Source organism: Zeus faber, assembly GCF_960531495.2.
Source record: "Zeus faber genome assembly, chromosome: 2".
Classification (NCBI taxonomy): Eukaryota; Metazoa; Chordata; class Actinopteri; order Zeiformes; family Zeidae; genus Zeus; species Zeus faber.
Window position 1 is genome coordinate 44,056,151 of NC_137189.1, and position 13,890 is coordinate 44,070,040.

A 13,890-nucleotide genomic window follows, 5' to 3' on the forward strand; every position below is an offset into this window, starting at 1 on the left:
CTCCTTTTTTGGTTTACATATTTTTTATTTTATGTATTCAGTGTTTAACGTAAAGCCGTGAGAACACACTTCAAACTGTAAATTTATCAATATAATTAACTATATATATATCGTGGTAATTATTGACATCAATATTAAAAACATATGGTGTGATAACATTTTTGCAACATCGTCCAGCCCTAGGTGGAAACGTCACAGAATTCAGCAGAAATAGAATTGGGTTTCTTTCAGGGCATTTTCAATTACCAGTGGGCATCAGTTGCATTTGAAAGGTACCTTTTAACATCCAACCCCAACGGCTGCTAATGGAATATCAGCAAGCAGATTAAAAGGAATATAAAGGCTCAGCCACTCCACTTTCCATTTGCCGTTATTATGAATGTAGGACGACAGAGTATTATTCCACGTCCGCATGCGCGCGAACCGCTGCTCTTTACAAGATCACTCAGCAGCTACAGTCCGTGGTTCCTCTCAGGTTTGTTTGAGAGCAAATGGATGGACGGGGGGATGGATGGATGGACGGAGGTGACAGGCCGGAGGGCTCGTGGTGGCGGCTTCGGTGGGCAGGGTGCTGGCCAGCCTCCCCAGGCTCTGACCCCCCCCCCCCCTTACACGCTGAAAGGGAAATGTTACCCTCGCAGTCTCGGCTTTCGATGGCGCGGCCCGGAACGATCCGGAATGCCACGGCGCTTGAATAGGCCCTTTGTCTACTGAATAGAGTATGTCTTTCTCATAAGACACGGGGGCCTTCTCAGGAAATCCAGTTAAGAGCCACTAGGTTAGATGATATCGCAGGTGAAACAAGTGCACCGCGCTTTGGCAGAGTGTTAAAACCACAGAGGTGCTTTGCATCAAGCCACAATGGATCCGTTGCCCTTTTGTTGCCTAATAACTCGGGTTCTTTATCCTTTTTCTCAATGTGGCAAACGAACCCTGTCTAGACCAAGGGGTGGTGTACCAGACTGCCTTCCATTTTATCACTTTGAAAAATATTTATTTATTTAGTCGTCTCATTTTTACAGGGACGCTGCACAGTTGAAAAGGAATTCCACAAGAGTAACTAATGTGTGTAGTGCTTGGGCAGGGAGTGCAAACGGGACACAATACACACGACACAAAACACAATGCAACGTGCGTCAAATGTTGACTTTCTAAATAAAGTTAGCTGTACAAGGCATTACTTAGTGGCGATTATTATTGTATTGACAGGAGCCAGACCTTTTATTTATTTTATTTTTTGAAAACCTCGGAAGCTTCTCGACACTCAACGTTGGAAGGTAGGAGAGGTTTGTTTCACAATTAATCTGACAGAGAATGCTGAGTGGCCAAATTGTCACTGCGCAAACTTGAAATGAGTTTGAATAATATTTGTTGCTGTTTAATTGTCATGCGTCATTGTTTACCTCTTTACGGCAGCCCAGGATGTGGCAGGTGGGCGTGAATCACTTATTTAAACTGCCTCTCCGATGATGTTTGACTCTTATGTCGACCGTGGGGGTGCAGTGGTTCAGGAGGTAGAGCAGGTCGTCGAGTGATCGTCAGATTGCCGATTCGATCCCTGGCTCCTCCTGGTAGCGTGCCGAAGTGTCCTTGAGCAAGACACCTAACCCCTTAACTGCTCAGTGGGGACCGCTACACGGCGGCCCACTGCTTCTAGGTACTTCAGTTACTATGATGGGATGCCAATGCTCAGAAATGCATTTTGTTCCCTCGGTACTTGTACTCCGTGCAATGACAATAAGTTGAATCGTATCTAATCTAATACCCATATGGTGTCACCATTTTAGTCACAAAGAAAAACTCCACACCAGTTAAGGCTGTGCATTACTCAGTAGTTGTTCCACAACGACTTAAGTGTCTATTCTCTTGCCTATCAGATGTAGCGTGAACTTGATAAGATATAAGAGTGAACAAATCAGGCACAGACTCGCTGGGTAATTTCTCCTAAATTGGGATTGTTCCATTTGGTCGCATTTTGTCCTCCATAAATCATTGGTTCAGGGAACTTGGAGCATGTGGCCTCTGGCCAAAAGGACAAGACAAGGCCAAATCGACCTCATTCATCTCCCTCAGCCGGCCGGGAGCAGGCATAGTAGCAAACGTTTTCTGGTCTAGAACTTGCGTGTTTAAGTAGGCAATGCACTTTCCTTGAGTAGAGTATATCACAGAACAGCATACGGCAGCGCATATGATTCAGTTTTCCATCCTTGAAAGATGTGTCCATGACCAGATCCGATATCTCCGTCCTCCCTGCTGTCGTTGAGTGAAGTGCCTTTTTAAGTGTTTCTAACCAAGGAGATTATCACAAAAGGGGGATTCTCGAGAGAATGATGTGCCCTATAAGTTGTATGTGTGTATTCTGGTATTGTCCTGCTTGCTCGACTAAGTCATTACCGTCCCAGCGATTGCATTGGATGTCCCTCAGGGGTTTCACAGTGAGCGTCTGGGTTCGGCAAACCCAAGGTAAACTGCAGATCAGGCTGTATCTTTCACTGCAAACATATCTGCTGCACATTGTGTTTCCAGTGTTTTTAACAGTCACAAAGAGAGGAAATAGTCCCAGTTACTCCCTTTCAAGGCTGTCATTATTCACTGTTATGTGCTTTTCTGTTATTTCTTCCATCATCTGCTTCTTGATGTGGTAATTTGTAATAAACCAGCAGGTTTTTGTGGCAATCATACAGCTTGAGAGGTTAGTTAAATTACTGCGAACCATCAGGTGAAGGTAATAATTTCCTCGTCTTCTTCGTCGTAATGGGCGTGATAACGACAGCAACCAGTGTTTAAACGTTTTATATAAGAGTGGGGTTTCCCTCCATTATTTTTAGTTTCTGTCCGGGTTTTTTTTACAACCCCCTCAATATTTAGAACAAGTGTGATTGTTCCCTCCAATAAAAACATGGAAGGAACAGAGGACTTTAATTTTGAAAAAAAAAAAAAAAAAAGCTGACGCTATAACATTGATCATAGACGCAAAAGTGCCTCCATCAGGGGCGGGTCTTTGGCTCTTTTTTTACTCCCAAAATATGATTACGAGTAATGTGATGTATGTTTTCCAGAACTATTAAGAGGCTTTAACAAGGTTTCATTCTCTAATAGTTTTGATCAATGTTTTCATGGGTTATGGCCAAAATGTGTTGTAGGCCTTGTGGAGATGTGTTCTGGCCCAGGTCCAGGGAATGAGAGGGAGGAGGCAGGCGGAGGCGAAACAGCACCGGTTGGAAGTATTTATTTAGAGGTTTGAAACAAAATGTGGCTCGTGGGCCAAAAGGACAACTTAAAGGCTCGCAGGAAAATAAGGAAATAGTCTGCCAGATTGGCGCCTAGGTGCACTCCCGCCTTGCTGTGTCCAGCGCGTTGGGTAAAGCGCTCGTTTTGCCCGGTCCGCACCATGTCCCGCAAGCATGCCCTCCTTCACTGCGGGGACAACAAACCCTAAATCACTTCCTGGTCCTGGATCGGACCAATCCGCGGAGCCCTTCCGTTGATTCACCTGATCCGCAGCTGAGTGGCCCTGGGATGGGAGCTAGCTCCACCTGTCTGCAGCGGCGGCTTGACCACGCCCCCTTGGCAAGCCACAGGCCTATTCTTGTTTTCAGTCAGCTTCAACATGCTGTTGACTCAGCAAGGATATTATTTAATGAGAAAAGTGGATCTACAGGAGAATAAATATTTGAAAGCAATACAGAATGCCTGGAAGCCTTATTCCATTATATTCAATTATATTTAGAATTGTCACCTAGTGTTTTCCTTTTACGTAAATAAAGACATATCCGCCATGAATTGTTTCAGAAAAGGCACAAATCGGAGCATAAAAATTCACCAGAGTGCAGGAAAGGAAGTGTTTGACGCTCAAAATTTCGACAAACTCTTTAGACCATTTGATGCCACAGCTTGGAAGGTCTGTAAGTCTTTTGGGACTGAAAACCCCAACCCCCACGGGACTGCATCTGCGATAAAAAGCTCTGTAAATAAACTTTGGCGAAAGACCAAGTCTGGGGAGTGCTCCCTAAACAGGAAGCGCCAGAGTTCATTTTGGGCAATGGTTAAACATGGCAACAAGAAAGGCCTGAATCTTGAATTTATTGCCGTGGCTGTTACAGCCTCGCTATCAGGCTGATAACAGCATTGCCACACCTGCTAATTTCACACGGGAAAGAACACCTCTCCTTATTATCACTCCTCAGTTGTCTGCCATCAATTGCATTGGTTTCTACGTATATTGGGCGTCACTTTTAGATCTTTGCTTGCGATACGCTCGTGTTTTCAGTAATAGTCATCTGTTGTCTCCAAGATGGACAGATTTCATGATATATTTATGTTCATCATTTCCTTCCTTTGGGGATTCATCTTAATTTAAAACAAAACAAAGACTGTCGGTGTACCGCGGTTGTCAAGAATTTGTTTTTTTGGGCGGTCTCACTGACAGAAACGGTCCCAGTGCAAGAGAATCCATTGTCGATACAAAGCAGATTTGTTTAGGAAGCGCGCCGAGAGACCTACAACTAAATTTTTCGCCAAATACCCCATACCTTGTTGACCTAAATCTGAAGGAGCGTTTTTTCTTGTCCGTCTGCAAGGATTTCTGCTGAATCTGATCAGAGAAGGCAATGCAGTGGTCAATCCGTCAGAACGCCTCAGCTGCCCACTGACCTCAGAACAGTAGACCAAGCTTTTTAAGCTTTTTAGTCCAATCCACCTGTGCCCTACATAACGTGCACCGCTGAACAGGTGGCACTGCAGTCGCCCGGCAAAATCTTGTTGCGTGTTCACCTCTCGATAAACGCACACCTCTATCGAGGCCATCACGATATTAATATTCCCTTCCCTTCACGGTTCGTGGCTCTATTGTTAGCGCTCGTTTCCTCTCGTGCCTTAATTCCCTCGAGTAGCAAACCAGCCTGGAGGGGGAAAGCGCAGAGTCCGTAGAAGCGCCGAGTGATTAAAGACGCCTCTTTGAGGGTCGGGCGTGTTTGGCAGCGCCCCGGGACCGCCACACAGCCCATCAGGCGATCAGATGGACTTTGTACATGTCCCCCCGCAGCCCCCAAACCCCCGCCCAGCCTTCCCGCCTTACACTCCTTGTCCAAATTAATCCAGCCTAATCAAGTCAACCCTCAAAGGAGCTCGTGCAGAAGGATCACAGCTTATGTATTATGTATTATTTCATTTATCCATTCCCTTCCTTCAGGCCCCGATTTGCTAAACGACGGAGGCCCGCTCACACTTTGATGTCGAGCTCTCAAAGCACTGGAGGTTTGAAGCGCTGACGAAGGCATCTTTCCACATTTTTTCTGATTTGGCGTTTTTTATTTCTTATTTTCTAAACTTTTCTGGCTTGGCAGCATTGCATTACAATGACACAAAAAAAATAAAAAAGCTGGGTCTTTGGAAAAAAACAACTGAGCCTGGCCCTCCTGTAAGTGACATCCTATATCCTACTTAGCATCATGGCACGGGAATGAGTATGCATCGCGCTCGGTCGGTACGTTCTCCATAATCGCCACGAACAGGGGGGAGGGTGGAGGTCGGCCTCTCAGAGGGATAGAACCGTACCGACCATCGCAAAGAAACGCCACCTTATTTCAGCGGGTTCTGCAAATATTGACTCGGAATACAACACAGTGGATCCAACGCAAACTCCAGCCGTCGCCGCCGCCGCCCGGGCTCAGTGCTCCCGAGTCTCATCAAGAGCAACAAAGCAGGCGTCAAATATTGTGAATTTGTTGACTGAAGCACGGGCGTTCAGGGACAAGGCCTGTGTGTTTGAAAGGACTCCTACGCACAGTTCTGGTGAAGACCCATTCTACTTCCCTCCCAACGCCCTTTTGATGACCTTTCAAACAAATGGAAATATCGATGACATGAAGTTGATTTTAGATCGATTTTTGCCTTATTGGGATTCAACCTCGCGATATTTTCTCACTCAAGGCTTGTTTGAGCCTTGAGTCAGCCCTGGAAGGTCACATTCCACATCCCAACTCCCTTGAATTCAATAGCGTCACCGTTGTTTGCATAGCTTTCAGGGTTATCGATGGGGCCTTTTTAATGCCACTGCGTAACGGAGATAAGTCGTGGCAGCTGGAGTAGAGTTTTTCCACGCAAACATTTTAGCTCAAATATTTGCAGTCATCAGGTCGGTCATCCGTCAAGTTGTCATCCTCGTATTGGACAATCGCTAAGCCATCATTCATGGACGTTAAACCTGAAGGTTCAAGTGCTGATGGGATCTCAAATCTCTCGGCAGGTGACAATTGATGGCGGGGTAGAGACTAAAGAAACTTACGGTCCACCACTTCATTATGTTCTTGTGGGAAATCGAATTTGAAATAATGTTCTGCAAGCAAAACAAGCCGACTTTGCATCCGGTACACATCTGCGTTGTACACATCTATGTTTTTTTAATTTTCTTAATTTGTTTGCCTAAAGAATCCTGCAAGCACTTTTGTTTTTTTCTACTGATATAGGCAAACGTTAATTCCTTTGCTCAGATTATACAAAAGGAAGTGCTATGGACTGCGATCAATATAAATGCAGATCCCACTGTTCTGATTGCATAAAAATAAGTTATGATGTTTTTACTCATTCTTTATACTATGAGAAAAAAGGCAATATATATCGCCTTGCTTACATTAAACGCAATATATTGAATCGTAACCCCTGTATCGTCACACATACCGTATTGCCAAAATCTTGCCGATACACAGCGCTCGTCCGAGCCACCTTGAAGTCCACTTTTTGGTATTCTAAGGCCTTTCTTTTCCCCCGCCTGCAATACATCGTCACCCCCCCCGTACCATTTTGAACGTATTCTGCACCAAAACTTCAATATTTCAAGCTATTATTAAAATGGCGCTTTGCAAAAAGTGACGCACAATTATCCAAGCCAGCACACCCGCTCAACCTGGAATGAAATCTTAAAACCATTTCTTCACGCTTGTCTTGCCACAGTAGGAGTCTCAAAAACGTAAATCCCAAATCCTGGTTAGAATCCCAATTTTCACAATGTGAATGATAGAATGATGAAATAACCCATGAATTGGGATAAACAATGCCCAATAAGTACATTGCTCCACCGTACACCCCTGGTAGTTGAAGGAAGGAAAGCAAATAGTCCCTGAAGTTTGAATAACTATAGATCATCTATATAACTCTGTATACCGTCTTGACTCGGCATACAACCTTGCAGTATCCAAACCACTCAAGACTTTGTCTGTAGGCTCGATTTAGGCAATTTCATCCAGTTTATGTTGATTGACCTGTGAACCAATCTTCTTCCTGTGAATGCATTCTGGAGCTTCTTTACTGAGCTGGACATTTCTTTTTCCCTCTCTGATCTTCTCCCATTTCCTGCGATTCAAACCCCGCTGCCTTTATCTCCCTACGAGCTCACACAATGTCACGAGGAGGTGGGGGAGTTGATATTCAGTGTCTTTAGTTTGGGACGATGTCTTTAGCTCTCCTACCCAAAGGGAAATTCTGTCATAAATCAGAGAGAGAGCGAGAGATTTTGACTTTTAAGGTGCCTTTAGAGGAAGAGAGAGAGAAACCATTTGCGATTTTCCTCAATGTGGCCCACTGTGTCTTTCCTGTCAGCCACACAGCGCTCACGCATGCCAAATGTGGGGGAAAAACACGATGCTCCACACTCTAGGTTGTCACGCTGTATCGCACGCCAGCGTCACGGGCAACAGATTTAACTAATCTACTTGGGCGTCAGACGGCTTGCATAAACCAATCGGCAAAACGGATACGTTTTTTTTTTTTTGTTTTTTTTTCCCGATAAGTGACGACGATTTGTTTCATCTACGTACCATTGAAGGAGCATGTTGGGTGTCAAATTTGAGTGTCAGTCAGCGCACATATTTTACAGCTGACAACAACCGTACCTCAGTCACAGTTACTTCATTTTGTATCTGTCCATTCCATTTGGGAAGGTGGAAGCACCATCACTTCAACTTTTTAAATTACCAAACGCGAAATACGGCAAAATCTGAAGACCTGAGCTGTCATCGGGAAAAGGCTCAGGGGGGTAATGTAATATGTGTGTACTGGCTAGTAAACGGGCTAAAACTCAATTTGACATCGGTACTCATATATATTTTTTGTCTCACTCCCCAACACACACACTCTCTATTCTAAATCGAGACCGATCCTTCATTCTTTTTGTTGATGAGATCCTCAAAGTCCACTGGACATTTTTCTTCTTGAAGGCAGACGCTGTAGATGGCGAGGTGCCTCCACCTCAAGCGAACAAGCTTGACCTGCTGCTCCTCCTGTTTCCATAGTAACCATCCCACCCATGGGGGGGGGGGGGGGGGATTGAAATTAGCAAAGCTACATGTAAGATGTAATAAAAGCTTGCTGGTGTTGGTTTATAATATGTGTGTGTGTGTGTGTGTGTGTGTGTGTGTGTGTGTGTGTGTGTGTGTGTGTGTGTGTGTGTGCGTGTGCATGTGCGTGCACGTGCCCTGCAGCTCACACCCCGGACAACAGCTTCCTGGGCTTTGTGGTGGAGCAGCACCTGAACGCCAGCGACATCAAGCACATTGACGACATCAAGCGGCAGAACCAGTCGCTGGTCTATGGCAAGGTGGACAACTTCTGGAAGGTACAAACTTCACAATGTCATGACAGACATATTTTGCAATAACCACACTGAATGCAATACAAAACGACTTGTGCCACATGTTATAACAACCTATACCGTAATGTAGTAACGACAGATTGCGTAATGTAATTACCAATTACTTAATGCGTGTATTTTTTGTTTTTATGTCTGTGCCTCTGACTCTGTTTACCAAAGTGTGACACTGTGTGTTTTTCTGACAGCATTTTTTGTGTTAGTGCATAATATGTTGAATTATATAAATATTATTACACACTCATAAAAAGCGGTAACCTCCATGATATGCGAAAAGATCGTTACAAAATGTGGCAAAACGTCGTACGTATTGTGTTCACAATGTTTATTACAAAATGCTGCAAGTTATTCCAAAATGCTGGTGTTATTGTGTAATGGAGGTCAAAGGTATTGCGTTTGTCGAGTTGTTACAAAATTCATTGTTACAGCACTGTTCAAAGTCAACGACGGGTCACCCTGGGCCCCAAAATGACAAAACTGACCCAGCTTCCCCAATTTTTTGGGACATATTGAACGGCAATGGGAGGAAAAGGATGTACGTTGTTAACGTAATACCAGCTCTCACATGCACTGGCATGCGGTCACACGTGCCCAGGCGCACTATCAAACACACTTTGACGGAAAAGCACATCCACTCACACGGACGAAAAAGCACTTTTATTTTTCCGTATCTCAGCCTCTGAAACCGACACGCTCCCACACTTCCTCTGAAGATGAAAGTGCTTGGCTTCAGTGGGCCTGCCAAAAAGAAGGAGGGGGGGGGGGGGGAACACGAGCACACCAAGGATAACCCATTTTAAGACCCCTTTGAACAACCTTGGGCAAAAAGTTTGGGGAGGAAACTTGATAACAGTCTGCGCGGAAGGAGCTGAAATTTGGCTTATCTCCCTTCGGGTTTGACTTTGTGATGAATTCATATCCGCGCTCCGCCGACCGAGGGGGGATTACGCCGTCCCGGAATCGGAGAGACTCTGAGATTTGTATATTGTTTTGGCGCGCCGCGGCGTGTTGGATTACCGCCAGCCCCCTTGATGAGCTTTCAACAGACACTGAATGGAAACGGGACAGAGGTACATGGTCGGGTGACAAGGATGTACCTGACGTAATTACCCGTACGCACATAATGTGATTTGTGCCTTAAGAGGGACAGAGGAACGTTGGAAGCTGATTGTGCCGATGCCTTTGTGTCTGGCCTTTCTCCCGGTTCTTCTCCACCTCCTGACTCAACAGTTGCGCCCCCGGTTTTGTCCACGGGTTCAAAGGCCACCGCCACCAACCAGTTTCACTGCTTCTCCGCCCTCAATTTTCTTCCAAACAAAAAAAATAGACCCCGCTCCAACCAGTGAGTTCATTCTCGCCGTTGAAAATCCCTGGAGGCGTGCCTTCCTGACAAGAGATTTATGTGTCGATGCTAAAATCTTATATTTGTCTAAATCAATGGCGACTGTGGTGTCAGTATATGGCAAGGAGTGCCATAGAAAAAACATGCAAGAAACACTTGATGTGTCCTTCGAAGCCTGCTTTATGGGCGAGGTGGAGGGAGCGTGCATTTGTTTAAGGTTCTACAAAATTTAGACAAATTTGGCAGCACATCTACTACTACAATTACTACAATCATGGAAGCACTCCATCCGCAGTTGTTTTTTTTTTTTGTTTTCTTTTTAAACCTCTATCCAGGCTTCCATTTCCATCGAAAAATGAATCCTTACCAGTTTCCCTTGAAAAATCCTAACTTTGAACATCTGGATTTGCATTCGAGCTTACTTCTTGACAATATAATACTACTACTATACTAGTATCGTAGTACAGGGACCACAACTTTAATCTCTGTCGAGAAAATGAGCCCCTTAGAATGAATGTGAACTGTCCGCAATCGCCACACTGTCGCCCCCCCCCCTCTCTTTTCCAACCTGTCCGCTGAGCAGCTTGGTGTTGCTGCTGCAGGTCGACCACTGACTTCCACTACCGGCGGTGAGTAACGGTGCCCAGTGGCGTGCCATTCTGCCCAGCTTACAGAGGAGGGGAGCGGGGAGAGAGGCCTCATAAGCCTGCGGAGGGAGGCTTTAGCCGCTAATCAGACTCCCCGGCGTGTTCATTACCTCCCGCTTTTAATTAAAGGGGCCATTTTGAGGGCCGACCGATAACGAGATGACTGGCTCCGGGGCTTTTTTTCTCCCTTTCCCTCCCCGAGTTCAACTTTTGCCTCTCCACCGCTCCCTGAACCGGGAACAGCTTAGCAAAAAGAAAAAGCCGGATATGCAGCATTAAAAAAATAAAAAATAAATAATAATAATAATCTGCCCCCGGAATATGATAACATTGTAATTGGTGCCATTAGGAGTTGTTTTTTATGAAAGCTTGTGATAATAGAATTGAGCTCAAGCTTGCAGATGACACTTTCCTGTCCAACCACAATTCCTAAACGCTTTTTTTTTTCTTTTTTTTCTATGGCTGTAGAAACTGTGTAGCTGCATACTTGCTATCATTTTCTACGGCACTCCCTGCTACCACACCGTCATTCCTCAGTCACTGCTTTACATTTTGGAACAAATAACTGAATCTCACATCCAATGTTAAGCATCTCAAGCTCGCGCACAACGATGCTATTTTCGAAAAACCCTCCCCCTCAAAACTTGTGTTTGAGTTTGTCGCTACGTTTGCTTTTTGCTTCCCAATACGGACGCTTGCTTGCCAGTGCCTCGGCGAACGTCTGCTTCGTTTTCCACTGATTGACATTGTGTCTCTAATATGTTAGCCCCAATTAATAACCGCAGCGATGAGAAAACATCTAATACCCCTCAAGCCCACTCCCATCACCTCATCAGAAAGACTACCGCTCCAGGCCTTGCAGCCGGGGGTTGGAGCCGTACCTTGGATTGGTTGGTTGGACGATCCAATTTGCACTGCGGATTGTCATTTCAGAGTGGGTGGGGGAAAAAATGGGAGGAAAATCTTGGAAAGCTTCATCATTTATGTCCTCAAAGCAAAGAATCGGGTCCGATGCCGTGCATGCGTGTGTTCCTCCACGTACGTGACTTGGACTTCGTCTCCGCGTTCTCCAACATTATTATGTTTTATTCACTTCCTGCCTTTCTTCGGTCATACACCCAGCGACACTCTCATGACGAGAAGGTCCTCCTCGAACCATGACCACTGAGGGATTTTGAAGCCCCCAGGATCCAATAACGACACCCTCAATCTCATACGGGGGCGATTCCAATATCCCGCCCTGCCATTATCACTGTCACGGTGTGTCAAGATAAGGAGAACTGAAAGACAGCACGTCATTTATAGCCGCCTGTTCTCTCCCGATTAGGCTTATCACTTTATCATCTTTATATCACCTTTCAGTTTTATTGGGAAATACATCAGAGGGTGATGTGAGCACAGACTGGCTGAATGTGTGCTGAGATCAAGCCCCTGTAAAATAAAAATAGAACCGTGTTCTGAGTTTCACACCACAGAAAAAATGTGTTATTAACCACCCAGCTAAATTTGAACCATTAAAAAAAATAATAATAATCGGGAAGTATATAAAATTTGGTTTGAAAATGGTGGGGTGGGGAAAAAAAAAAAAAAAAAAAAAAAGTTCCCTCTGCTCTGAAACGCATCAGAGAAGGAAACGACAGCGCCTTGCTTTCCATTTGAAAAAAACTGCAATACCCACTGAGAAAAGATGTTGAAACTGCGTGAGTGAAAGTTTAGACTTTGCTGCGCTCATGTGGGCGTGGCAGCCCTCCATTTGATCATATTTAAAAATAGAATTGGCAGATTGGGCAATGACGGAAACTTAATTGCTTGAGTTGAAAGTGGTCTACCGCTATTCCAGTGATTCAAAGAGTAAACGAGCGCCACATTTAGCCACTGGATCCAATTTAAATTTCAACCCGAACATGAAGAAGCTCGTCCACTAAAAGGCTTGGGCGCTAAGTGGGCGTTTTTTTTCCGGGACACAGTCCTGCTCAGGGCGCCCGTCCTTCCTTAAGACAGAGGCACTATACGTGAGAGTGTTCCCTCTTCAGACTAGAGGCGGAGCCTGGCTGCGGTTATTTAATTTTATTTTGCCGAGGATAAAATGACCGGACTGCCTCTTGTTGAGGCAGTTTCTATAGCAACCAAATTCGGTGGACTAATAGGGCAGAGTCAGGGAGCCAGCAGTGACTGTCTGCCTTCACTCTTCCTTTCTGCTCTACACACACACACACACACACACACACACACACACACACACACACACACACACACATACAAGCACGCAGACACTTGCTCATGTCTTGGTGAGCGCTGGTGCCCGTCCGCCTGTCGCTGTACAGGCTTTTCAATATGGCCACCGCACCAAAGCAACGACCAACCGCAACGGCCGGAATTATGACCGGAGGAATAAAAGAACAAGTGCAATCGGCAGGAGTTGCGCGGGGCCGGAGGGATCCGGGCCTTTCGGGGGTTTTCTTTGGAACGCCACCCCAAACCGTGAAAGACAATATCAATAGACAATACCCTTCCGCTTCTTCTTGCCATTTATCCGTCTGCCTCCATCCCTCCACCTTCCTCCGGCGGCTCGCCTCCGTTCCACCTGGCTGTTTGCAGGAACTCGCCTTTTTGGCACACACAATTATCAAGTGTGCGGAATAGCCTCCGCACCACAAACAGCTCATGGTCCGTAGTCGCGAATAACACCACCCGGCATCGCTCCCGGCATTTGAGCAATGGTGCAAACAAATCTTTCTGTTCTCGTATCTGTCTAGTGTTCCGGCGATCAAGCACCTCTGGCAGTCGAGCTTTCTTTTGAGTTCTCTTTGAGGGTTTTTTCCCCGCTCACTTCCCATCTTTTTTTTTTTGGGCCCAGGAATGGGGGCAATGCCAATCCTTCACCGGATAAATGCCCCCGTTTAGCGGCTGTCCGTCCTCAATGTCATCGTTTGAGTTAGCAGGCGGCGGGGAGTGTCAAAATCTCGGAAGCCCCTCCCACCCCACCCTTGTTTTCAACACGGGAGGCGGATTTACGACGCATTTGACGTGGACGGCCCCTTTCCACCTGGAGCCACCGGGTCCACCTTTCTGCATGCCGATGAGGCCCCCCAGATCAGTCCTGCTCCACCTCTTCTTCCTCCTCCTCCTCCTCCTCTTTCCCGTCTTCCTCTTCTCAGCCAGTTAGCGATGCATCCGCCCGTTGGGGTGCGCTTTGATGGCGACGACATAAGGGCGGAGTTCACCACCTCACCCCGAAGACTGTCTGAGATAGTCCG

The 13,890-nt window shown here is 45.9% G+C and overlaps 1 protein-coding gene across 1 annotated transcript in view; it reads left to right on the top strand.

Annotated features, from left to right (window-relative positions):
* mgat5 (alpha-1,6-mannosylglycoprotein 6-beta-N-acetylglucosaminyltransferase) overlaps positions 1–13,890 on the top strand; it is a gene marked incomplete at both ends in the record, with an annotated part of 88,991 nt that overhangs the window by 52,463 nt on the left and 22,638 nt on the right. Inside the window, one exon of the mRNA XM_080022226.1 lies at positions 8,478–8,611. Coding sequence (XP_079878352.1) covers positions 8,478–8,611 — 134 coding nt within the window. The remainder of the gene's footprint in view (positions 1–8,477; positions 8,612–13,890) is intronic.